General features: G+C 51.3%; 1 protein-coding gene across 4 annotated transcripts in view; it reads left to right on the forward strand.

Annotated features, from left to right (window-relative positions):
* Positions 1-24,476, forward strand: part of ARHGEF7 (Rho guanine nucleotide exchange factor 7) — a 908,392-nt gene that overhangs the window by 709,774 nt on the left and 174,142 nt on the right. For all 4 annotated transcript variants that reach the window (XM_085622182.1, XM_085622181.1, XM_085622184.1 and 1 more), the window contains one exon: positions 23,206-23,295. In XM_085622182.1, the coding sequence (XP_085478308.1) occupies positions 23,206-23,295 (90 nt within the window). The remainder of the gene's footprint in view (positions 1-23,205; positions 23,296-24,476) is intronic.

A 24,476-nucleotide genomic window follows, 5' to 3' on the forward strand; every position in this document is an offset into this window, starting at 1 on the left:
CACTTCTTTAGTATATGGTTTGGTTTTCACTGTGTATTTGGGCTTACTTACCTGTTTACAGTATTGTGTGTATTGTGTTTACATCTCCGGGTAGAAGATATATCAATCAATCAATCAATCAAGCCATTTATATAGCGCACTACTCACCCAGAGGGTCTCAAGGCGCTAGGGGAGGGGGGTCTGCTACTGCTCGAACAGCCAGGTCTTGAGTTGTTTCCTGAAGGCGAGGTGGTCCTGGGTCAGGCGGAGGTGGGTCGGGAGGGAGTTCCATGTCTTGGCGGCGAGGTAGGAGAAGGACCGTCCCCCTGTGGTGGCTCTTCGGATGCGGGGGACGGTGGCGAGGGCGTGGCCGGTCGATCGAAGCTGGCGTTTGGGAGCGTAGAAGTTGAGGCGGCTGTTGAGGTATCCTGGGCCTTGGTTGTTGTAGGGCTTTGTGTGCGTGGGTGAGGAGACGGAAGGTGATTCTCTTGTTGACCGGGAGCCAGTGCAGGTCTCAGGTGTCCGGAGATGTGGCTGTGACGGGGGATGTCCAGGATGAGTCGTGCTGAGGCGTTCTGGATCCGCTGGAGTCTCTTCTGGAGTTTGGCGGTGGTTCCGGCGTAAAGGGAGTTGCCGTAGTCCAGACGGCTGGTGACGAGGGCCTGGGTGACCGTCTTCCTGGTCTCGTTGGGGAGCCACCGGAAGATTTTACGTAGCATGCGCAGGATGTTGAAGCACGACGAGGAGACGGCGTTGACTTGTCTGGTCATGGAGAGGGAGGAGTCCAGGATGAAGCCCAGGTTGCGTGCGTGGTCGGTTGGTTGGGGTGCGCTGCCTAGGGCGGGAGGCCACCAGGTGTCGTCCCAGGCGGAGGGTGAGGATCCCAGGATGAGGACTTCCGTCTTGTCCGAGTTCAGTTTCAGGCGACTGTTCTTCATCCATTCGGCTACCTCTTTCATCCCTTCGTGAAGGTTGGCTCTGGCGGTGGCGGGGTCGTTGGTGAGGGAGAGGATCAGCTGGGTATCGTCGGCGTAGGAGATGATGTTGAGGTTGTGCTGGCGTGCGATGTCTGCGAGGGGGCTCATGTAGACGTTGAAGAGGGTTGGACCGAGCGAGGACCCTTGAGGAACGCCGCAGATGACTTCGGTGGCTTCAGATCTGAACGGGGGGAGGCGGACTCTCTGTGTCCTTCCGGCGAGGAAGGAGATGATCCATTCCAGTGCCTTCTCCTGGATTCCGACGTTGCTGAGTCGCTGCACTAGTGTACGGTGGCAGACAGTGTTGAAGGCCGCGGAGAGGTCTAGGAGGATGAGGGCCGCTGTTTCTCCGTTGTCAAGCAGTGCTCGGATGTCATCGGTGACTGCGATCAGGGCGGTCTCGGTGTTGGCTCGGAAGCCAGACTGCGAGAGGTCGAGGGATCCGTTTGTCTCGAGGAAGGCGGCCAGCTGCTTGTTGACGGTCTTCTCGATGACTTTTGCAGGGAACGGGAGCAGCGAGATGGGGCGGTAGTTGTTGAGGTCGGTGGGGTCGGCTGATGGCTTCTTTAGTAGAGCGCTGAGTTCGGCGTGCTTCCAGCTCTCCGGGAAGGTCGCGGTGTCGAAGGAGGTGTTGATGATGTCCCGCAGGTGGGGTGCGATGACAGCGTCGGCCTTGTTGAAGACGTGGTGAGGGCAGGGGTCGGTCGGAGATCCGGAGTGGATGGAGTTCATCGTGCGGACGGTATCTTCGGCGCTGATCGGGGTCCAGGCGCGGAGGGTGGTGGTGGGGGGCGGTGGTTTGGTCGTGGCGTGCGTCGGTTGAGTGCTGAAGCTGTTGTGTATGTCCGCGATCTTGTTGTGGAAGTAGGAGGCGAGGGAGTTGCAGAGGTCTTGCGAAGGGGTGATGTCGTTGTTTCCGGCGTTGGGGTTGGAGAGCTCTTTGACGATGTTGAAGAGTTCCTAGCTGTTGTGTGCGTTTTTGTCCAGTCGTTCCTTGAATGCAGTTTTCTTGGTTGCGTGGAAGAGTTGGTGGTGTTTTCGGGTGGCGAGCTTGAGGGCAGTCATGTTGTCCGGTGTTGGGTCTCTGCGCCAGGTTCTCTCGAGGGCTCGGCAGTCCTTCTTGGAGCTCTTGAGTTCGTCGGTGAACCATGGGGCTTTCTTGCTGCCGGGTCTGCTAGGCGGGGTCCTCAGGGGGGCGAGGTCGTTTGCGCAGTCGCTGATCCATTTTGTGAGGTTGGTGGCCGCTTGGCTGGGGTTCGTTGCGCTGGTGGGTGGGTTCTTGCTCAGGGAAGTCGCGAGCTGGTCGGCTGTGATCTTGTTCCAGCTTCTGCGTGCAACCTGTTGCTGTTGGTAGTGGATCGTGGTCCTTTTGAAGCTGAAGTGGACGCAGCTGTGGTCCGTCCAGTGGAGTCCGGTGGCGTGGTTGAAGGCGATGTTCTTGCTGGATGAGAAGACTGGGTCGAGTGTGTGTCCGGCGTAGTGGGTGGGGGTGGTCACCAGCTGCTTGAGTCCGAGGTTTGCGAGGTTGTCCAGCAGGGTGGTGGTGTTGCGGTCGTTGTTGTTCTCCAGGTGGAAGTTGAGGTCCCCGAGGAGGATGTAGTCAGCGGAGGGGAGGGCGTGCGGGCTGATGAAGTCGGCGATGTCTTCGCTGAATTGTGTGCGTGGTCCCGGGGGTCTGTAGATGAGGGTGCCTCTGAGGGTGGTGTTGGGGTTGATGTGGACCTGGAAGTGCAGGTGCTCGGCGGGTGCGAGGGTGTCGTCGGTGTTGGTCGTGATGCGGATGGTGTTCCTGTGGATGATGGCGATGCCTCCTCCGGTCTGGTTGATGCGGTCCCTTCGGATGATCTTATAGCCGTCTGGGATGGCGATGGCGATGTCGGGCGCTGAAGAGGCGTTCATCCAGGTTTCCGTGAGGAAGGCGACGTCTGGTGAAGTAGTGTCGAGCAGGTTCCAGAGCTCGATGGCGTGTCTGTGGACGGAGCGGGTGTTGAGTAGGATGCACTTTAGGTGGCTGCTGCTGTTGCTCGTCTTGGTCTTGGTCGGTGCAGGAGTAGTGCAGGTCCAGATGCAGGTGAACTTGCAGGAGTGGCAGCAGAAGGGTCCGTGGGTGCGTCTCGGGGTGGCTCGGTAGCATCCTGGGATTCGGCCGGCGTTGAGTGCGTTGAGGGTGGCGGCCTCGTAGGTCCGGCGGGAGGGCTGGAGTCTGCGGGGGCTCAGTCGATGCTCCAGCTGCGCGCGTCCGCTGCGCGGTCGCTGAGGGGGCGTCATAAGAAGGGAGCCGGGAGGGCGGGTCAGCTGGGAGGCGGGATCGTGGTAGCCAATCGTCTGGCGTGGGGGCGGGGCCGCAGGCAGGCAGCGGCGGGAAAAAACGGGTGCAGGCTAAGCGGGCGGCCCAGCGGCGGCTGGGGCGTTGCACTCGGCGTCGGCTCGCAGCGGCGATGTGCTCAGGCAGCAGGAGGCTCAGGAGCAGGAGAGGTGAGGAGCGTGGGGGCGACCAGGCCGGTGTGTTAGTGAGTGTGTATAATAATTATACTTATTTTTATAACTACGCTGTGTGATTTTGTTTAACCTACACTATATGATTAGTTGTGGTAAAACCAGCTGCTTAACACTCCTTGACTAATCCTGAAGGCTGCTCTCCACAGCTACCACTTAGAGAGCTTTCTGTGGTTGTCTAAGACCACTAACATCTCCATAAGGGTTGTCTGGATTAGTGCAGAGTGCTTCAGTTAAATAAGTGTGCACCGTATACCAAACCAGCCTCCTACACAGTCGAAGTGGGTGTCCCACGGTACCATAACAAAGCAGTATGTTTCACTATCATAGGCTATAATGCCATTGAAAAAGTCTGTTTAATAACCTATCTATGTCCTTTTTTTAAAAGGACCAAACTTGAACTATAACCAATCCGGCAACAGCACCCTCAGATTTTCTACTGTGCATCGTGTGAAGGGAGTCTCCCTGAGCTCTGCTCAGTTTCTTCAGCTATAACTTCTTTTTGGATCATCCAAGATATTTCATGTTTAATTTATCTGGCACTAATATGTCAGTAGCAGAAAACAAGGTAATGGACTACAAATGATGTCTAACCTTTTCCTCAAAAACTCTCGTGTTCAGAGAGAGGATGCTATTATTGAGACTAATGAATCTGTCACTTCTGATGAGGACAGTGAGGATTCCTTCGACTCACAGGAGAGGTTGCGCCAAGGGTCTCCAGAAGGCGCGCCGAAAAGCCATAAAAAAGACTTGAGTCTTGATAAGGCACTTCTCACAGTTAGAAAATTTGAAAAAACCTCCCCAGAGGCAGATCCTGCAGCTCCCTCTTCAGCCCTGATACTACATCAGGGAAATCCTCATAACCCAACAATGAAGCATCTCCAGCAAAGCCGCCATCAAAATAATCGTTAACAACAATTACGATGGCAATGTCGTTGACCACAGTCATGTCGGCTATTACTGCCTCGTCTACAATGGTAGGATGGCATCGGCCTACGGACGGCATCGATCTATGGACGGCATCGGTCTATGATTCGCCTAGTCTACGAGTGGCCTCGTCTACGTTGGTTGTCAACATCAGTTATCTACGACCGCCTTATCTACGATGGTTGTCAACATCAGTCTACGCCAGCCTTACCTACGATGGTCGTCTACGACGGCTTCAGTGTGGCTCCTCCCCTAAGGCGGAGGACCGTCGCCCCACTGCTCTTTGAGAAGTGAAAAAAAAGGATAATAACAAGAAGTTATCATTTAATTTTTCTGTGCGGACTCGAACCAGGCACGGCGGGCTGAGCTCGCCAGAGCAAAGTGAGGAGTGGTTTGCACTACCTAAGTGCACATGACTGTTTGGCTGGCCAAAGAGTCATGCGCACTCAGTATGTTCTCCACCTGGCTGTGTTGCACAGCCCATTGGAGAACATTCCCAGACACTGCCTCGTCGTGATGGGCTGGGACTGTCTGGGACTGTCTGGGAGCCTGGGGGCTTCCGATACTGCCAGTTTCGAGTGAGAGCGGAGGAGAGGCGTGCGGCAGTGGTGAAGGTATGTTTATTTTATTTATCTTTTCATTCTCTCACCCTACCACCCCTGTTCCGAGGGAGCCACCACTGTAGAGCTTCATCTACAATCATCATCTACGATGTCATCATCTACGGCAGCCTCATCGACGATGGTTGTCTATGATAGTTTACAGCGGTCGTCGATGACAACCTCATCTACGATGGTCGTCTGGCAGCCTGATCTATGATAGTTGTATACGGCGGTCAATGACCCTCATCTATGATGGCGTCACCTAAAATACCTCATCTACGAATAGGCTCATCTACAATTGCCTCATCTACTATGGCCTCCTATGAAGGCATGGTATATGATGGTCAGCTACGACGGCCTCATCTTCGACATAAGACGGCCCTTATGTCTGACGATAGTCTACAATAAACCTTGTCTACGATCACCTAGTCATTGATAAGCACGTCTACAACGTCCTAGTCTATGACTACATCTACTATGACTGCCTCGTCTGTGGTGGCCTCATCTATGACTGCATCCTGTATGGAGGCTTTGTCTACGGCGAAGGCCTCGTTGATGACAAACATTGTCGACTTCAGCCTAGTCGTCTTCATTCGCCTCGTCGACTACATTCTCAATGACCATACAAACAAATACGAAAGTACCGTAGTTGTCCACAAGAACAAAAGTCGCATAATCCGAATAACTCAATGTCCAGAATTTAGGGGACTAATATGAGCATGTCTACAACAGTCAGCAGTATTTGGCGTAATTTCACCACTTTGGTCTCCTGGTGCAGTAGGGATGCCCGGGTTTAAGTCCTGTAGGGCCTGCCGTTAGAACATGTCGATGGCGGACCCGCACGACGTGTCTCTTCTGCTTGGGGCACGCCCATGACCCCGAGGCGTGCCCCGATTGTCGGGCCATGATGCCGAAAGCTTTGCGGGAGCGTTCCCAAAAGTTGTTGGAGGTCCGGCAATCGGTTCCGTGCTGATCGAGGTCCCACTCCCATGGGAGGTCGAGGGACCGGTCGCGGGGCCAACACCATCGCTTGTCGGAATCGGGGACAGGTAAGTCACGGCGCTATAAAATGTCGAACAAGCGACGTCGCTCTTCGTCTACCCCTCACTGGTCGCGGGACGTGGTGAAGGGGGCGGGCGGTCACTCCCCCGTCGCTCTGATGGAGCCTCCGTTGTTGCCTGCGGCCTACCTGCCCCTTCCAGGCCCGCACGCGACTTCAGACAACGTACAGCCTTCCTGTCGGCCATGAGCCGTTTGTTTGGGCCATCGGGTCCCTCCGGAGCGCCTTCGGGACCCGTTGGATGGGTCTGCCCTAGCCGCCCCCTTTGGCCTCGGCTATGCCGGCACCATACCCTATGGCGCTGCCGCCAGATCCGGCCTTGGCGCCACCGCTGACGCCAGACGGCGGCGAACCAGGATTGGTCACTTATTCCCTTCTGCCCCTCGGGACAAGGAATCTAAGAAACTGGAGCAGTTTGGGAAAAAGATTTTCACTTCTGCCAGTTCAGGGTTGCGGGCGGTGAATACTGTGCGCCTGTTGGGCCGCTATTCACGTTCTGTGTGGGACACGGTGGTACAGGTGCTGCCTCAGTTCCCTTGTGAAAGCTTGGGGGGTGCTCTCCTAGGCCATTACCAAGGGGATAGATGCTGCTAAATTCACTACCCGTTGTGGACACAGCCGATTCACTCGGCAGGGCACTTTCCTCACCGGTGGCGCTCCGCCGTTATGCTTGGCTCAGAACAACTGGCTTCTCCGGGGATGTTCAGAACACTTTGTTGGACATGCCCTTTGATGGCACACACCTCTTTGGTGACCAGGCGGATAGCACCCTGGAATGCTTTAAGGACTCTCGGGCTACGGCTCAGTCCTTAGGTCTTGCCACCATGCGCACTCCGTCGGGGTCCGCTTTAATCTTCCTTTCGAGGTCAGGGTCAAGGCGCCCAATCACGTTCCTTTCAGACCCGCAGGCCAGCGCAGCCGCAGTCTCAGCGCAGCCGCGGATGTGGGACCCGACGTGGTGTGTCCCGAGGACAGCGGGCAGGTCAATCCACCACCGCTCCTGCCGCCACCGCCTCAAAACATTCCTAGTCCAGTGTTTCAGACCCACCGGACGCCAGTGGGCGGCAGGATTTGCCATCACCTCCCCCACTGGCGCGCCATTACTTCAAACAGGTGGGTTGTGCAAATAGTCTGAAAGGGCTACTCCCTCCCCTTCGAGTCTACCCCTGCAGCCATGCCACCTCAGTACCACCGCATGTCGGGGATCACTTGGCACTTCTCCAGCAGGAAGTTGCGGCCCTCTTGGCCAAGGGGGCCATCGAGTGCGTTCCGACGCCAGAAGTAGGTCGTGGTTGCTACTCCCACTACTTCTTCCTTCCAAAGAAGGACAAAGGTCTGCGCCCTATTTTAGACCTCCGGAACGTCAATCGCTTCCTCTGTAAGGAGAAGTTCAAGATGCTCACGCTTGCTCAGGTCTTGTCTGTCCTAGACCCGCAAGACTGTCTGGTAGCGTTGGACTTGCCGGATGCTTATTTTTATATCCCCATCCTGCCAGCCCACCGATGTTACCTACGGTTCACGGTGGGCCACGAGCACTTTCAGTTCACCTTGCTCCCCTTCGGCCTTCCCAGCTCCCCTTGGGTGTTCACGAAAGTGATTGCGATGGTCGCAGCTCATCTGCGCAGATCAGGGGTTTCAGTCTTCCCTCATCTCGATGACTGGCTGTTGAAGGCGGGCTTGCCCCAGGCAGTCGTCTACCACCTCCAGACTACGGCCAACCTCCTGCATTTGCTGGGGTTTTCCATCAATGTGCCGAAGTCGCACCTGATTCCCTCTCAGAAGCTCCTCTTCATCGGAGCGGTTCTGGATACGGCACAGTTTCGGGTTTATCCTCCCGAACAGCGAGTCTGGGAAATTCAGGCTATGATTCCGATCTTTCGGCCCTTGTCCTGCGTTTCGGTCAGGAAGGACCTGAGGCTGCTGGGCCTCATGGCCTCCTGCATCCTGCTGAACTATCATGCCAGATGGCATATGCAGGCTCTGCAGTGGGACCTGAAGTTCCAGTGGACGCAGCATCGGGGAAACCTGTCCGACCATGTCCAGATCTCGGAGGGCACTGCACAGGACTTGCAGTGGTGGCTCACGAACCAGCGTTTGGTCAGTGGCAGATCCCTCTCCCTTCCCAACCAGAGCACACAGTAGTGACAGATGCGTCCCTCCTGGGTTGGGGCGGCCACATGGGAGAGGCGGATATCAGAGGCCTGTGGTCTCCGTGGGAGTCCAAGCTCCTTATCAACCTTTTGGAGCTCAGGGCGATCCTACTTGCACTGAAAGCATTCCTTCCCTCTGTCAAGGGGAGAGTAGTGCAGGTGTTCACAGACAACACCACCACCATGTGGTATTGTAACAAGCAGGGTGGAGTGGGGTCGTGGACCCTATGTCAGGAGGCTCTACGTCTCTGGCAACACCTGGCAGGTACTCTGAACGCCAGGGCGGACAAACTCAGGCGCAGGTGCATGTTGGATCACGAATGGCGTCTTCACTCAGAGGTGGCGCAAGGTCTCTTTCAGCACTGGGGAGAACCTTGGTTAGATCTATTAGCCACCGAAGAGAATGCGCAATGTCAGCACTTCTGCTAGTTGCAATTTCCAAGGCGGCACTCGCTCGGAGACGCTTTTCATCGCGAGTGGAATTGCGGTCTGTTGTACGCCTTTCCGCCTATACCACTTCTACCCAGAGTGCTCAAGAAGATCAGACGCGACCGGGCCCAAGTCATTCTTGTGGCACCGGACTGGGCTTGAAGAGTTTGGTATCCCGAGCTACTCAGTATGAGCGTGGGTCACCCGATCTTCGGGAGGATCTCCTGTCGCAGCAACAGGGGACGGTCCTCCACCCGAACCTGTCCAGCCTCCACCTCCTTGCGTGGAGATTGAGCGGCGACAGCTGATTCCATCTGACTTGCCTCCTGAAGTCTGTAATAGGATTCTGGCAGCCAAGCGTCCCTCCACTAAAACAGTATACGCTTGTCGGTGGAAAAAATTTGTGGCATGGTGCACAGCGAAAGCTGTAGATCCTCTTTCTGCCCCTCTTTCTGAGGTTCTATTGTTCCTTCTCTCTTTGGCCCAGCAGGACTCTTCTCTGGGCACTATCAAGGGCTACTTTTATGCTCTTTCAGCCTTTCTTAGGCTGCCTGATAAGCCCTCTCTTTTCAAGTCCCCAGTTGTAAATAGATTTCTCAAAGGCATTACTCACCTTTTCCCTCCTGTTCCTTTTGAGATGCAATGGGACTTGAACCTGGTTCTCACATACTTGATGTGCACTCCCTTTGAGCCTCCTCATAACTGTCCTTTGCGGTTATTAACTTCGAAAACTGTCTTCCTGGTGGCCGGCTCGGCGGGTGAGTGAGCTCCAGGCTCTTTACTGTAAACCTCCTTTCCTGGCAATTCATCCGGACAAGGTTGTGCTTCGACTGCGTCCCTCCTTTCTACCAAAAGTAGTCTCTGGCAAACTGTCACTCTGCCCACTTTCTTTCCACCTCCGCACCCTTCAAGAGAAGAGGAGCGGCTCCACCGTCTGGTCCCAAAACATGCGCTTTCGTTCTATCTCAACCGCACACAACAGTTCTGGGTGGATGACCAGCTCTGTGTTGGCTTTGTTGGCTACGTGGGCGCCAAGGATGGCCGGGCTGTGCATAAGCGAACTATCTCCCGATGGCTTGTCTTGTGCATTAAAGCCTATTACTCTCTGGCTAAAAAGGAACCTCCGGTTGGGCTGCGTTCCCATTCTACCAGGGCGACAGCAGCTACTACAGCATTGGTGCGTGGTGTCCCCCTGCAAGACATCTGTCACTAAGCACTATTGCCTTGACAGTCCGGTCCGGAGAGACGGCTTCTTTGGCCGTTCGGTTCTCCGTGACTTTCTGGTGTAATCTCACTTCGCAGACCCACCACCGGGTTGGTATTGCTTGGGTATGTATTTTAAGGTAATGAATCTATCACTAACGTTTCTCTTTCAGATGCACAAGTTACTTACTTGTGTAACTATATATCTGTGATAGACATTAGTTAGTGATAGATTCCTTCCCAACCACCATCCTCCCTGTTCTGCAAACTGTTCTCTAGGGTTCGGGTCATCCCTTTCATGGCCCTAGTTCTGTTGCACCAGTAGTCGGTCTCTGGTATGACTCTGCGCTGCTGGCACGGAAATGTTGTGTACAGAACTGACGTCAGCGCGCGTGGGCACGTCTAAGTAGCTCCGACGATGTCATCTCGGCGGCTACGATGCGAGCGATGTACGCGGAGCCGTACGATGACGCCTACCGACGCGCAGGGGTACTGCTGACGAAAACTTTCTGGATCCTGGGGATTATTCCAAGGTAAGGAATCTATCACTAACCAATGTCTCTTACATATATATCGTTACACAAGTAAGTAACTTGTGCGTTAAATGATTACTACAAATACTTTCCTGAGCCTGCAACATCACAGCGTGTCCAATATTTCGTCATCCTCTGGTGCTCCTGCCACTCAAAGAATAATAAACAACAAAACACACAAGATGATGGACGGAATGTTGCACATTGGCAAAACATTCACCCCCAGTCACAGATCTGGGTTTAATCCATCGTTATTTTGCTCACCGCGCCACCCCAGTTCAGACATGGCCATATGCAAATCAGTCTTGACCCTGTGCCTCATGGGAACAGTCCAGCCCGAACTGCCAAGCCATGTCTTCCCTGGACCGGAATCAAGCATCCTAGGACCGGTTTCTGGCTATCAGCCGTCATCAGCCAGGATAGCTTGACTCCAGTGGCGTAGTGAGCACGGGACCCACGTCTGGGCATACCCTTCCCACATAGGGCGAACAGCAAAACACACAAGATGATGGACGGAATGTTGCACTTTGGCAAAACATTCACCCCCAGTCACAGATCTGGGTTTAATCCTCAACCGGCGGATTTCCCACCAGATGATTTTTGGTGGTTCCCATACCCTTAAGGGAACAAGCGGCCAACCGCTTCCAACTTCCAATAGCAAACAAGCAATCAGTTTGTTTTCTTTATGATTTTAAATAGAAAAGCTGTGGGACCTATTCCAATTGTGATGTATTTAGGAGGAATATATTCACGGAAAACCCTGAAACTCCTGAGCCCGCCTAACCAGCAAGGAGATCTTCTCGACTATGCCCGGTGCTACTGTATGCGCTGCCAATTCACTGGCAATATGGGCAAGTTATAACCACCAGATGTGGTCATACATTGCCACATGCATAGAATTTCTGCCTGTCGACAGAAAGGGCAGAAACAAAAAAAGTTTCTGCAGAGGGGCGAAATGTCCTCATCAGAAAACCAAGATTGCGCTATAGATGTGGCTTCAATAGGTTTTCCACAACTGGCAGGGCCAGTGGTTCTTATACGCCAAAGTTGGTTCAAGGCCACAACATTTAGAACCTGAGGTGCAAATATATCTACTATATTTACCTTACCATGGCGACGCTCTTTTTGGTATGCACATTAACGCCTTGCAAGCAGTCAAGGATGACTCTGGCACTGCAAGATCTTTTGACACATTTAAATTTTGAAAGAAGCACCCTTTGAGGGACCCACAAAAGACACTATTATCCATATCAAGGAGGATTTCAGAGGTATCTGACTTATCAACCCTTGCGGTAGCCCTTAGGCTGGCTTACCTGCAAGTGACCACGTTCTGGTGCTGCTTACGCCACTCTGTGGGAGAAACAATTCCACAATGCTGTCATCTATGGTGGAAAATAGCATCGGACAAATAAGTCCTGGATCTCCTCACATATGGTCAGAGATTAGAGTTCACTCAGATTCCATCCACCGTTGTTCCAAAACGAGGGTTTTCCACCTCATCTCCATCTGCTTCGGAAGGGAGTGCTAGCTACACTAACCAAAGGATCCATAGAGAAAGGTCCACATTTTCAGCAAAGAACGGGCTTCTATTGTTGGTTTTTCCACATAGACTTGAAAACAGAGGAGTGGCAACCATCATAGACCTCCATAAATTAAAGAAGTATTTCCTTAACCACTTAACCGCTCTAAATTTACAGGATTCATACTTCCCCATTCCCACTTATGCATCACAGTTCTCCCATTTGTGAAATGGCCTTTACTACGTGGGCTAAGCCACGTGTGTAGTTTCCCCGCAAGCTAAACCGTGCTTGCCTTAACCACACATATGCGTGGTTAAGGCAGTGCGCTGTCTGGCTTTCCGGATGGGCACTGAGACTGAGAGGACGCACCGGGAGAGGAAGCGTCTGAACTGGAAGCAGACAGGAATGCGGATAGGTAAGTGGGGCTCGGGCTGGGTCAGTTTTAAAGGGTTGGGGGTCTATTTTAGAGGTCGGGATAAATTTTGGAAGGGGGTAGAGTTTTCGGTTTTAGGATTCAGGGCAGGTAAAGAGGTTGGGGTCATTTTAAGGACTGGGCATGGGTTTGGGGGGTTTAGGGGCTCGGTTAGGGGGTCAGGGTAGTTTTAGGCGCTGGGGTTGGTTTGGGGGGGGTTAAGGGGTGAGGGTAGGTTTTAGGGCTCAGGGTGAGAGGGAGGCGGGGTCGTTTTTATTTTTAAGGGGGAAGGGTTTTAGGCCTCAGGGTGGGGGAAGGGGTAGGTGGTAGTTTTACAGGCAGCGTGGGGGTAAGTTTTAGGCCTCAGGGTGGAGGGGAGGCGAGGTACGGGGATAGAATTTTAGGGCGTAAGGTGGGGGTCGCAATAGTGGCGAACGTAACCACGCACATGCCCTTACTAAACATGCCTTTACAACGAAATTGTGTGGTAAAGGCATGTGTGATAAAGGAATGCGTGGTTTAGACGCATTTGTGGTTAAGGCTGAATTGTAGCCATGTGTACGTCTGTCATACAACCCTCCCATCTTACTTCAAATTAGCTTCCTGCATGTTTACCAACTGCTGAGCCCTGTGGCTACCTTTTTCAGGAATGACGGTCATCGGGTATTCCCCTACTTCGACAACTGGTTGATAGAAGCACCAATGGCATTTCAAGTGTCCAAGGTCGCAGAGGCTTGCCTAAAGTTGTTTCACAAACTAGGTCTCCATGTGAATTATCAAAGATAGTCGACTCCTCCATCCAAGAAGATACTGTTCTTGGGCCGCAACACTAGATACTGTCCAATACACAGACTTTCTATCCCAAGACAATACCACCAGCATGAAATGAAACAGCCTTCTCAAATCAGAATGATCTCTTACTGGGGCAAACAGGCTTTAGATCTATTTGCAACCAACAAAACCCTCAAATTCCAATTCTATGTAAGTTTGCATCCACATCCAGGATCGTGGGGAAATTCCTTTCGACAGAAGGTCTGGGATCTGTGCTTAAACCCCTCCCCCCCCCGATACCTTTAATACCAAAGGTTCTCAGCAAGAGGAAAGCAGAGCAGTGTCGTCTCATCCTGATAGCCCCAAGTTTACCCCTCAGCATTGGTTTACTGAGCTTCTCCTTCTATCAGAATACAACCACATGCACCTTCCAACATCCTGTAAACTTTTGACGATTAACTAATTCCAGGTTCTTCATCCTGATCTAAATTCGCTCCTCTTATGTGCATGGCTCCTAAATTCCATGTATTCAAAGATCTCAATGTTCCTCAGGACTGCAGGGGTATTCTCGCCAAGTCCAGGTGGAAGCCGCGATAAAGTAATTGAAACATTTCTGCCTATGGCGCCAGAAATAAAACCTGATTCTTCTACTAGCATAATCTAGCAAATAACTATCCTATCTCCTCTCGCTAACTCAGTTACCGTTGATACATGCGTCTTACAGGTTATCTTGCAGCTATCTCTGCCTTTGAGACTTCCAGATCAGCCTTCCTTGTTCAAATCCCTCATTGTTAGAAGGTTCTTTTAGGGCCTTACTCACTTGTTTCTTCCGTCTCCTTTCATAATGCCCCAATGGGATTTAAATTTAGTTTTAACCTTTCTAATGTATGCGCTCTCTCTCAGGCTGCTGACTCTTAAAGCTGCTTTCCTCATTACCATCGCCCTTGCTCATAGAGTTAGCGAGCTTCAAGTTATATCTTCCACGCCTCCTTATCTGTATGTACATCCAGATAAAGTGGTGCTTCGAACGAAAGCCTTGTGCCTCCCTAAAGTAGTCACACCCTTTCAAGTGGGACAATCCATCACTCTGCCCACCTTTTACCCTCCCCGTATCCCTCCAAGGAAGAGAAGAGATTGCACCGCCTGGACATAAAACGAGCGTTGTCCTTCTATCTTGATCGTATCAAAGACTTCCGGGTGGGTGAACAACTCTTCTTTGGCTATGTGGGAACCAAAAAAGGTCAGGCTGTGTAAAAGTGGACCATCTCTCGATGGGTTGTCCTCTGCATTAAAATATGTTATGCATTGGCGAAGAAGGAACCTCCTGTGAGGTTGTGTGCTCACTCTACTAGAGCAACCGCAGCAACCACTGCATTGGCACATGGAGTCCCACTCCTTTATCTGTCAGGCGGTAACGTGGCCATCCCTGCACACGTTTACCAGGCACTATTGTCTGGACACCCAAGTCCGGAGGGACGGGTACTTTGCCCGTTCAGTCCTCCAGGACTTCCTCGTGTGATCTTGGTTCGCAGACCCTCCTCCCGGGATGGAATTGCAGTTGTGTCTATTCTAAGGTAAGGAATCTACAATTAATAGTCTGTATCAGATGAACAAGTTACCTTTGGTAACAATGTATCTGGTAGAGACATATTAGATGTAGATTCCTTACCGCTCCACCCATCCTCCCAGCTCTGTGAACTGATTTCTAGGGATAGGAACTCCCCTACTGGGCCATAGTTTGGACGCACCAGTGGTCTATCTTTTATGGCTCTGCACTTCTGGCATGGAAAGTCGTGTTAAGAACGGACATCTGAAAGAAACACGTTAGTTAGATTCCTCACCTTAGAATATCCCCAGGTGTCAGGCTGGATCCAGAAAGATTTTTCTTCAGCAATACCCTTGCGCGTCGCTAGGCGTCTTCTGCGGCTCCGCGTCCGGCGTCGTGCGCCGGGATGACGTCGTCGGAGTACTTAGACGCCGCCCTCGCGCGCTGTCGTCAGTCCTTCTTTTTTCCACGCCAGACAGCGCCGATCCGGGAAGAGCATACCCTTTTAGTCATTTTTTGACTAACGTTTTTGGACTCTTTGGTCTATTCTCGTCGACTCGACTCTGGTGCCGGTAGGATGCCTGGTTTTAAACCTTGTGACTCCTGTCACCGATTGATGTCGGTTACGGACCACCACCGCCGGTGCCTTTACTGCCTTGGGGCCGACCACGATGCCGAGTCGTGTCTCGACTGCCGGGCCTTGACTTCAAAGGCTAGGCGGGAACGGTCCCGCAAGCTCCTCGAGCTCCGGCAGTCGGCCGCAGCCATCACCACTCTTCCGGTTCCAAGTCTTCGGGTAAGTCAAAGCATAGTAAGAAGTCCTTGACTGGGAAGCCTAGCAAGCCGGCGGCGCCGTCGCCGACTCCGGTCCCGACGCCACAGGTCCCCGCGGGATCCAGGCCTGGATCCCAGTCGGCGCTTGTTGACCTCACGACGCTGGCGCCGACTCCAGTGCCACCCCCGGCGCCGCCTTCGGACGACGCCATTCCCCGGTTTAGTCCGGGTCCGGCGCCGCACCCGACGCCGATGGGTGGCAATTTCATCTTCCGCCCGGCTCCGATCATTCCACCTGTCTACCAAGAATCGGATGACGGTGACGACTGGGAGGGGGCTGATGATCCTCTGGCCCGGGAGGGCCAGTTATCACAGGACTGGGCAGACGAACTGGGGGATGCCAGTGGTCTTGACACCTCCCCTGACACTGGCTTCATCTCTCCTCCGACAGTGGCTTCGGAGGAGGGTGCTTCATTTTCTGTGGTGCTGCGCAAGGCGGTCGAAGCCCTTGGGCTAGAGCTACCTGCTGAGGCCGTGAGGGCTAACCTCCTCACAGAAGTGCTTCAACCGTCAGCAAGCTCCTCGGAGCCTCTGCTGCAGTTTAATGAAGCACTTGTGGACGTTCTGAAGGGCACCTCGTCCAAGCCCTCCACAGTACCTCCTGTGGCCCGGCGCCACCGCCCTGCTCCGTGCGACCCCAGTTTTCTGTCTATGCACCCCACACCTGAGAGCCTGGTTATCCAGGCCTCTACTTCCCAGACCTCCTTCCCGTCCGCTCCCCCGGATCGGGAATCCAAGAGACTAGAACCGTTTGGTAAGAAGCTGTTCTCCTCCCTTAGTTTGGGATTGCGGTCTATTAACACCGCTTGTCTCTCGAACCGTTACTCCCACTCCCTGTGGGATACGGTGGAGGGCGTGCTGCCCCAGTGGAGGCCCGGACACTGCTCGCCCAGGCTCTTGCCGAGGGGCGGGATGCAGCGCGGCATGCAATCTGATGTGGACTGGTCACTACGGACTCGCTAGTAGGGCAATGTCTACCACGGTGGCGCTTCGTCGCCACGCCTGGCTGCGGTCCACGAGTTTTTCTGGGGATGTCCAGAGCACCCTCATGGACATGCCCTTCGATGGCAGTCGCCTTTTTGGCAACAAAGCGGATAGTGCGCTGGAGCACTTTAAGGACTCCCGGGCTACGGCAAGTCCTTGGGCCTCTCGGCCCGTGCCCGCAAGCTTCTGCTTTTCGCCCCTCTCGTGGCCAAGGATGGGGCGCCCCCTCACGTCCGCCCAGCCACAGGCCGCAGAACCAACCTCCACGCGGTCGCGGATGTGGATTCCGCCGAGGCGGTACAGGGGGACAACGTGTCGGTCCATCCACATCTACCCCGGCAGCATCCGCCTCGAAGCCCTCCTAGTCCGTGCTTTCAGGCCCATTCCACGGCAGTGGGAGGCAGAGTTCGCCATCACCTGCTCCACTGGCGTTCCATCACGTAGGACAGGTGGATGCTGCAAATCGTCCGAAGGGGCTACTCCCTCCCCTTCGAGGCGACCCCTCCAGCCATGCCAACACAGTACCACCGCACATCAGGGGTTCACTTGAATCTTCTACAGGAGGAAGTTACGGCCCTCTTGGCCAAAGGGGCCATCGAGCGCGTTCCTGGTCCGGAAGTAGGTCGTGGTTGTTATTCCCACTACTTTCTGGTTCCCAAGAAGGGTAAAGGGGGCCTACGCCCTATCTTGGATCTCAGGAGCGTCAACGCCTTCCTCCGGAAGGAGAGGTTCAAGATGCTCACCTTAGCTCAGGTTCTGGCTGCCCTAGACCCTGGAGACTGGATGGGAGCGTTGGACTTGCAGGACGCTTATTTTCACATCCCCGTCCTGCCGGCCCACTGGCGTTATCTGCGGTTCACGGTGGGCCAGGAGCATTTTCAGTTTACCGTGCTCCCCTTCGGCCTCACCAGTGCCCCTCGGGTGTTCACGAAAGTGATGGCGGTGGTCGCACCTCATCTGCGCAGATTGGGGGTTCCAGTCTTCCACTATCTCGACTACTGGTTGTTGAAGGCAGGCTCGCCCCAGGCAGTCGTCTCCCACCTCCAGACTACGGCCGACCTCCTGCATTTGTTGGGGTTCTCCGTCAATGTGCCGAAGTCGCATCTGAGTCCCTCCCAGAAGCTCCTCTTCATGGGAGCGGTTCTGTACTCGGCGCAGTTCCGGGTCTATCCTCCGGAACACTGGGTCCGGGATATTCAGGCTCTGATTCCCTTCTTCCGGCCTCTATCCCGGGTTTCGGTCAGGTTGGTGCTGCGGCTTTTGGGTCTGATGGCCTCCTGCATCCTGCTGGTACATCACGCCCGGTGGCGGATGCGGGCTCTGCAGTGGGACCTGAAGTTTCAGTGGGCCGAGCATCGGGGTAACCTGTCCGACCATGTCTTGATCTCGGAGGGCACTGCAAGTCAGTTGCAGTGGTGGCTCACGGACCGCGATTGGGTCAGTGGCAGATCCCTCTCCCTACCCCAACTGGAGCATGTAGTGGTGACGGATGCGTCCCTCCTGGGATGGGAGGGCCACATGGGAGAGGCGGAGATCAGAGGACTCTGGTCTCCGGTGGAGTCTCGGCTCCATATCAACCTTTTGGAGCTGCAAGCGATCCGACTTGCACTGAAGGCATTCCTTCCCTCTGTCCGGGGAAGTGTAGTGCAGGTGTTCACGGACAACACCACCGCCATGTGGTGATGCAACAAACAAGGCGGGGTGGGGTCGTGGACCCTTTGTCAGGAGGCTCTGCGCCTCTGGACATGGCTGGAACATCAGAGCATCACCCTGGTGGTTCAACATCTGGCGGGCTCTCTGAACGCCAGAGCAGACAAACTCAGCTGCCGGTGCATGATGGATCACGAATGGCGTCTCAACTCGGACGTGGCACAAGGCCTCTTTCAGCAGTGGGGAGATCCTTGGTTAGATCTATTCGCCACCGAAGAGAACGCGCAATGTCAGCAGTTCTGTGCGTTGGAGTTTCCAAGGCGGCACTCGCTCGGGGATTCCTTTTGTCGCGAGTGGAGTTGCGGTCTGTTGTACGCCTTTCCGCCTATACCGCTTCTGCCCAGAGTGCTAAAGAAGATTAGGTGCAACCGGGCTCAAGTCATCTTTGTGGCTCCGGAATGGGCACGAAGATACTGGTATCCCGAGCTACTCAGTCTGTCGATCGATCCCCCGGTACGACTGCCTCTTCAGGAGGACCATCTGTCGCAGCAGCAGGGGACGGTCCTCCACCCGAACCTGTCCAGTCTCCACCTCCATGCGTGGAGATTGAGCGGCGACAGTTGATGCCATTTGACTTGCCTCCTGAAGTCTGTGATGTTATTCTGGCAGCCAGGCGTCCCTCCACAAAATCGGTATACGCCTGCAGGTGGAACAAATTTGTGGCATGGTGCACAGCAAAGGCTGTGGATCCCCTTTCCGCCCCTCTCTCTGAGGTTCTCCTCTTCCTTCTTTCCATGGCCCAGCAGGGCTCTGCTCTGGGCACTCCTAAAGGTTATCTTTCTGCTATCTCTGCTTTCCTGCGGCTCCCTGATCAGCCTTCTCTTTTCAAATCCCCTGTTGTTTCTCGCTTCTTTAAGGGCATTACTCACATGTTTCCTCCTGTCCCTTTCGTAATGCCTCAGTGGGATTTGAATCTTGTATTGACATATCTGATGTGCACTCCCTTTGAGCCCCTTCATAATTGTCCCCTTCGTCTCTTGACGCTTAAAACTGCTTTCCTGGTAGCCATCACCTCGGCTAGACGTGTGAGTGAGCTCCAGGCTCTCTCTTATAAGCCTCCTTTCCTTTCTGTCCATCCGGACAAAGTTGTTCTCAGGACTCGTCCTTCCTTTCTTCCTAAGGTGGTGATTGCCTTTCACATCGGGCAGTCTGTTACCCTGCCCACCTTCTTTCCGCCTCCACATCCTTCAAAAGAGGAAGAGAGGCTCCACCGTCTGGACCCAAAACGGGCGCTGTCCTTTTATTTGGACCGCACCAAGCAGTTCCGGGTGGACGACCAACTCTTTGTTGGCTACGTCGGCGCTAAGAAGGGGCGGGCGGTGCACAAGCGAACCATCTCTCGTGGGTCGTTTTATGTATCAAATCTTGTTAATCCTTGGCTAAGAAGGAACCTCCTGTAGGAGTTGAGGGCCCATTCCACTCGGGCCATAGCGGCGCCAACTGCCCTGGGCCGGGGAGTCCCCTTGCAGGACATCTGTCAGGCAGCAACGTGGGCTTCAGTGCACACGTTTGCTAAACATTATTGCATGGACAGCCAAGTCCGGAGAGACGGCTTCTTTGGCCGTTCTGTTCTCCAGGACTTTCTTGTGTGATCTTGGTTCACAGACCCACCACCGGGGTTGGTATTGCTGGGGTATCTATTCTAAGGTGAGGAATCTAACTAACGTGTTTCTTTCAGATGAACAAGTTACTTACCTTCGGTAATGATATATATCTGTAAGAAACATTAGTTAGTTAGATTCCTCACCGACCGACCCATCCTCCCCGTTCTGCGAACCGATATCTTGGGTTGAGGTTATCCCTTTCAGGGCCCTAGAATTTTTTGGCACCAGTGTCGGTCTCCTGGCGCGGAAAGCTATGTACAAGAACTGATGTCAGCGCGCGAGGGCGGCGTCTAAGTACTCCGACGTCATCCCGGCTCACTTCGCCTACGACTGACGCGGAGTCGCAGACGACACCTAGCGACGCGCAAGGGTATTGCTGACGAAAAATCTTTCCGGATCCAGCCTGACTCCTGGGGATATTCTAAGGTGAGGAATCTAACTAACTAATGTTTCTTACAGATATATCGTTACCGAATGTAAGTAACTTGTTCGTTAGCGCTCATGGGTAGGATCTGTATAGGGACCGCAACATCATCTCGGTGCCGAAGAGAGACGTGAAGCTGATCAATGTCATCTACTGATGCACAGGGGTACTGCTGTTGAAAAATCTCCAGATCCAGCCTGACGCCTGGGGGAAATTCTAAGGTAAGAAATCTACAACTAATGTGTCTCTACCAGATACATCGTTACCGAAGGTAAGTAACTTGTTCTTCTCAACTCAAGAACCTTCTTGCGCCTCGCAGGCAATTTAGTACTTCTCAGAACCAATCCAAATATTTATTCCCAAGGTTCCTTCGGATTTTGCCTCAATGAACCTATAATATTTTGGACTTTCTTCTCAAATCCAACATCACCAGCCGAGAACTCTATTCATACGCTAGGTATCAAATTATATCTAAAATTCTACTTACATCGCGCTAAACAAATCATGAGAACTGACCAACTGATGGACACACTCATAAGGGTGCTCCAGTCACGATTGCAACTATCGCTCCATGAATTTCAGCTGCAATCCAGTTCTGCCACTCGAAGGTTGGCATCCCCCTCACTGCGAAAACCAGGGTGCACTCAATTAGGGCAGTTTCTACCTCAACTACTTTGTTTGCGGAAGTGCTTCTGGAGTAGATATGTTGTGATGCAACTTAGAAGAGTGTGCATATAATTAATGCAGCATAATTACCTGGAATCTGCATGGCGCGGTGATGCAGCAGTTGGACAGGTTTTTCTACACCACTTATTTCAATAAGGGGAGTCTCATTTAGTCCCATGTATTTGCTTATATATTCCTGCCAATTTTAATGTATTATATATTATACATTTATTAAATTGCATGTGAATGTTACGTATATATTTTCTATCCACCATCCGCGCTAAGGCTATCAGATATACAAGTACAGTAACTGCTTGCTACTCTGATTCAAGCATGTGAATCTATGGACAATCCCAATACTGGAGAAGAGAATAAGTAACTTACCTGTAACTGCGGTTCTCCAGTATTGGTATCTTTCGTAGATCCACATGCGACCCACCCTCCTCTCCGTAAAGGCTCCCCTTATAACTCTGAATTATTTATTCCCACTTGTGCTTGAATATCTGAGGGACTCAGTCTCTTTTTGGATTGTTCCACTGAGTTCTGTCTGTTGCCTGATTTGTTATAGTTCAAGTTTGGTCCTTTTTTAAAGAGGAAATAGGCTATTCAACTGACTTTTTCCATTACCATTATAGCCTATGATAGTGATACATACTGATTTATTATGGTACCGTGGGACTCCTTTTTCGACTGGGAATGATTCAAGTATGTGAATGTATGAAAGATACCAATACTGGAGAACTGCAGTTACAGGTAAGTAACTTATTTCCTTATGCAGCTGTGTATGTGTATAATATATATAGTTAGGACCCCTTTTCCATAGGAAATCCGCAACATTCTATTTTGAATAACTTTGGCGCCGGTCGATGAATCCTCGCGAATTTCTCAAAATAGGTGGGGCGCTACGCTCCGCTCCTACCCTGAAAGTCTCGGGGGGATTCGTCAAGCGGGGGCTGAGATAAAAGGGGGGTCCCAAAACGCGTTTTTCCCATGCATTTTTCCATAGGACCTTTAGACAGAGCTACAGCCCGAACGGCTGAACAGAATTACTAGAAATTTGGCAGAGAGGTAGTCCCTATGTCAAGGAAGTGCCTTTTGTAGGTTTGGTGTAAATCTGTTCAGTAGATTCTGAGAAAATAGCCTTTAAATCAATATATATATCTGAGCCCGCTTACGGTACGCTTACCGTACGCTTACCGTACGCGTACGGTGGCGTGCGCGAGCGCGATTCTGATTGGCTCTTAGATCTTAGTAAACATTCGAATCGGCCGAAACCAGGAAGCGGCGTCCGCCATTTTGTCTCTCGCACTGAGTGTTATTTTTCAAACATGATGCCCAAAAACATGTTACGGGGCTGTTTTGACAACTCCCTCCCACATAGTCATGTTGAGGGAGTCCCCAAACATCCCCCAAGAGCAAAAACGGTTTTATTTTTTTTCCGGCAATTTCGCCGAGTACGCTTACCGTACGCTTACCGTAAGCGTACGGTAAAAACTAGAAATAAAAAAAACACTATCCACACTTACCCCACCCCCTGTGCTTTTGGTGGCCGTAGGCCACCAAATGTACAGGGCTTATTACATCAGTAAAAAAACTATATTTTGGCAACATGAAATTATAAAATCGAAATAAAAAAAACACTATCCACATTGACCCCACCCCCTGTGCTTTTGGTGGCCGAAGGCCACCAAATGTACAGGGCTTATTAAAGTTGATAAAAACCATGCACGGAACGCACTGCGTTAAGTGGGCGCGCACGCCTCGAATGGCGTAAAGTAACTTAGCATTTAAAAAACCGTACAAATTCACTGAAAAAACCATAGGTTTCACACACGTTATAGTTAGGAATTAGCATTTAAAAAACCTTGCAAATTCACTGAAAAAACCATAGGTTTCACACATGTTATAGTTAGCGGAAATTTTACTGATAAAAAACCAATGAAATTGCCCCGTTATAGTTAGTGCTGGCAACTATAACTCACGCGACCGCAATCTTCTGCTGATGACATATGTGTCTTTATAAAAAAAAATATTTGTAATATATGTATAGCTAAAAATGTATGGAAGAAGACATGGGCAAATAAGTGTCTAAATACAGTATTAGCATCAGCAGAGGATTGCGGTCGCGTGAGTTATAGTTGCCAGCACTAACTATAACGGGGCAATTTCATTGGTTTTTTATCAGTAAAATTTCCGCTAACTATAACATGTGTGAAACCTATGGTTTTTTCAGTGAATATATATATATATATATATATATATATATATACTCTCAGCAGATTCACTTGTCTAGATTTTAGAATTCGACAAATTTGTTGTAAGTAATACATTATTTCTGTCTAAGCCAGGCTAACAATACCTTTCTCTTCTAAATGAAGGCACAGCTGCATTAGAAGAAGATGCTCAGATACTTAAAGTCATTGAAGCTTACTGCACAAGTGCCAAAACAAGGCAAACCCTCAATTCGAGTAAGTGGACATTTTTGTTTTGGAGATACTTCTTTTTCACTTTCATAGGGAAGTATTCTGATTATGGGACTAGTGGTTTAAGCATGGGGAATTAATGCATGTTTACTGCAGATAAATGTGAACAAGTAAGTTGAAGAAATTTGAGGTCCCCTAATATTATGTACCTCCAGTATTTTCAGCTGAAGACTCAGCTCTGTGAAAAAGGAGTTTAGCCACTTCTTAAAACATGAATATTTTCAAAGGGGTGTTTGAGAAAAATAAGCAATGCTATTGGCTGAGATGAGTTACAAAAGTGTAAAAATGTATTAATAGAATCAACTTCGTTTTATTAGTACAGTGAGCTAACGCAGTGACCAAAAGTTACATGTGTCATGAGTGAGAAAAATTGGTGATACAGTCAAATAATACAACATAGAACACTTCATGGTGCATGATTGCACGGTAATAGACCTGATAATTGATGCATGTTGAAGGTACACAAGTATAAAGGGGTCACTCGAAAAGTTTAGTTGCAGGAGGAATTTTTTCAAGGCTATAATATTGTGTCCAAGGTAAAGATGATAAACTCAATGTGATGTAATAACAGTGTAATTAAGGGTCATCAAAATGTGGGAATCATGTCTGGGATTGGTGTATCACAAAATCAAGTACTGAAAATATGTTGAGAACACGTATGGAATTAAGGTGAATATTTCATAAGGTAACAGAGCTGGAACTAAAAAAAAACAATCAATTTGAGTGCTCTCTAAAACAGTAAGTCCAAAATATACAATAGGCTTCTGTTCTGAATCGACCATCTGTCCCATTCCACAGAATCCTTAGCATTGTAATGTGGAGAATGGCTATCCGACAGTCACATTTTTTTTTACTGTAATTTCTTCAAAACACTTCCTGGTTAAAAATACATCCCAAAAAGGGCCAACTTGAAACGCCCACTCTACGCTCCTTTTAATGTAATGAAGATCCTATCAACCATGAAAATAAATTGCTGAGATTCTGAACCCAGGTAAAACAAAATGTAAGTTTGTGAAAACAGTTTTGTTTTCCAAAGTGAGATTATGAAGCTTGTTTGCACCACATGATTTCAAATTAGAAATTTTACTTTAAAGTTGCCTACTGACATCCATTTTTGTGATAGTCTTTGCAATATCATCTGCTTAAATGCTTCACATTTCTCCTTT

The sequence above is a fragment of the Triturus cristatus genome, chromosome 8 (assembly GCF_964204655.1).
Source record: "Triturus cristatus chromosome 8, aTriCri1.1, whole genome shotgun sequence".
Lineage (NCBI taxonomy): Eukaryota > Metazoa > Chordata > Amphibia > Caudata > Salamandridae > Triturus > Triturus cristatus.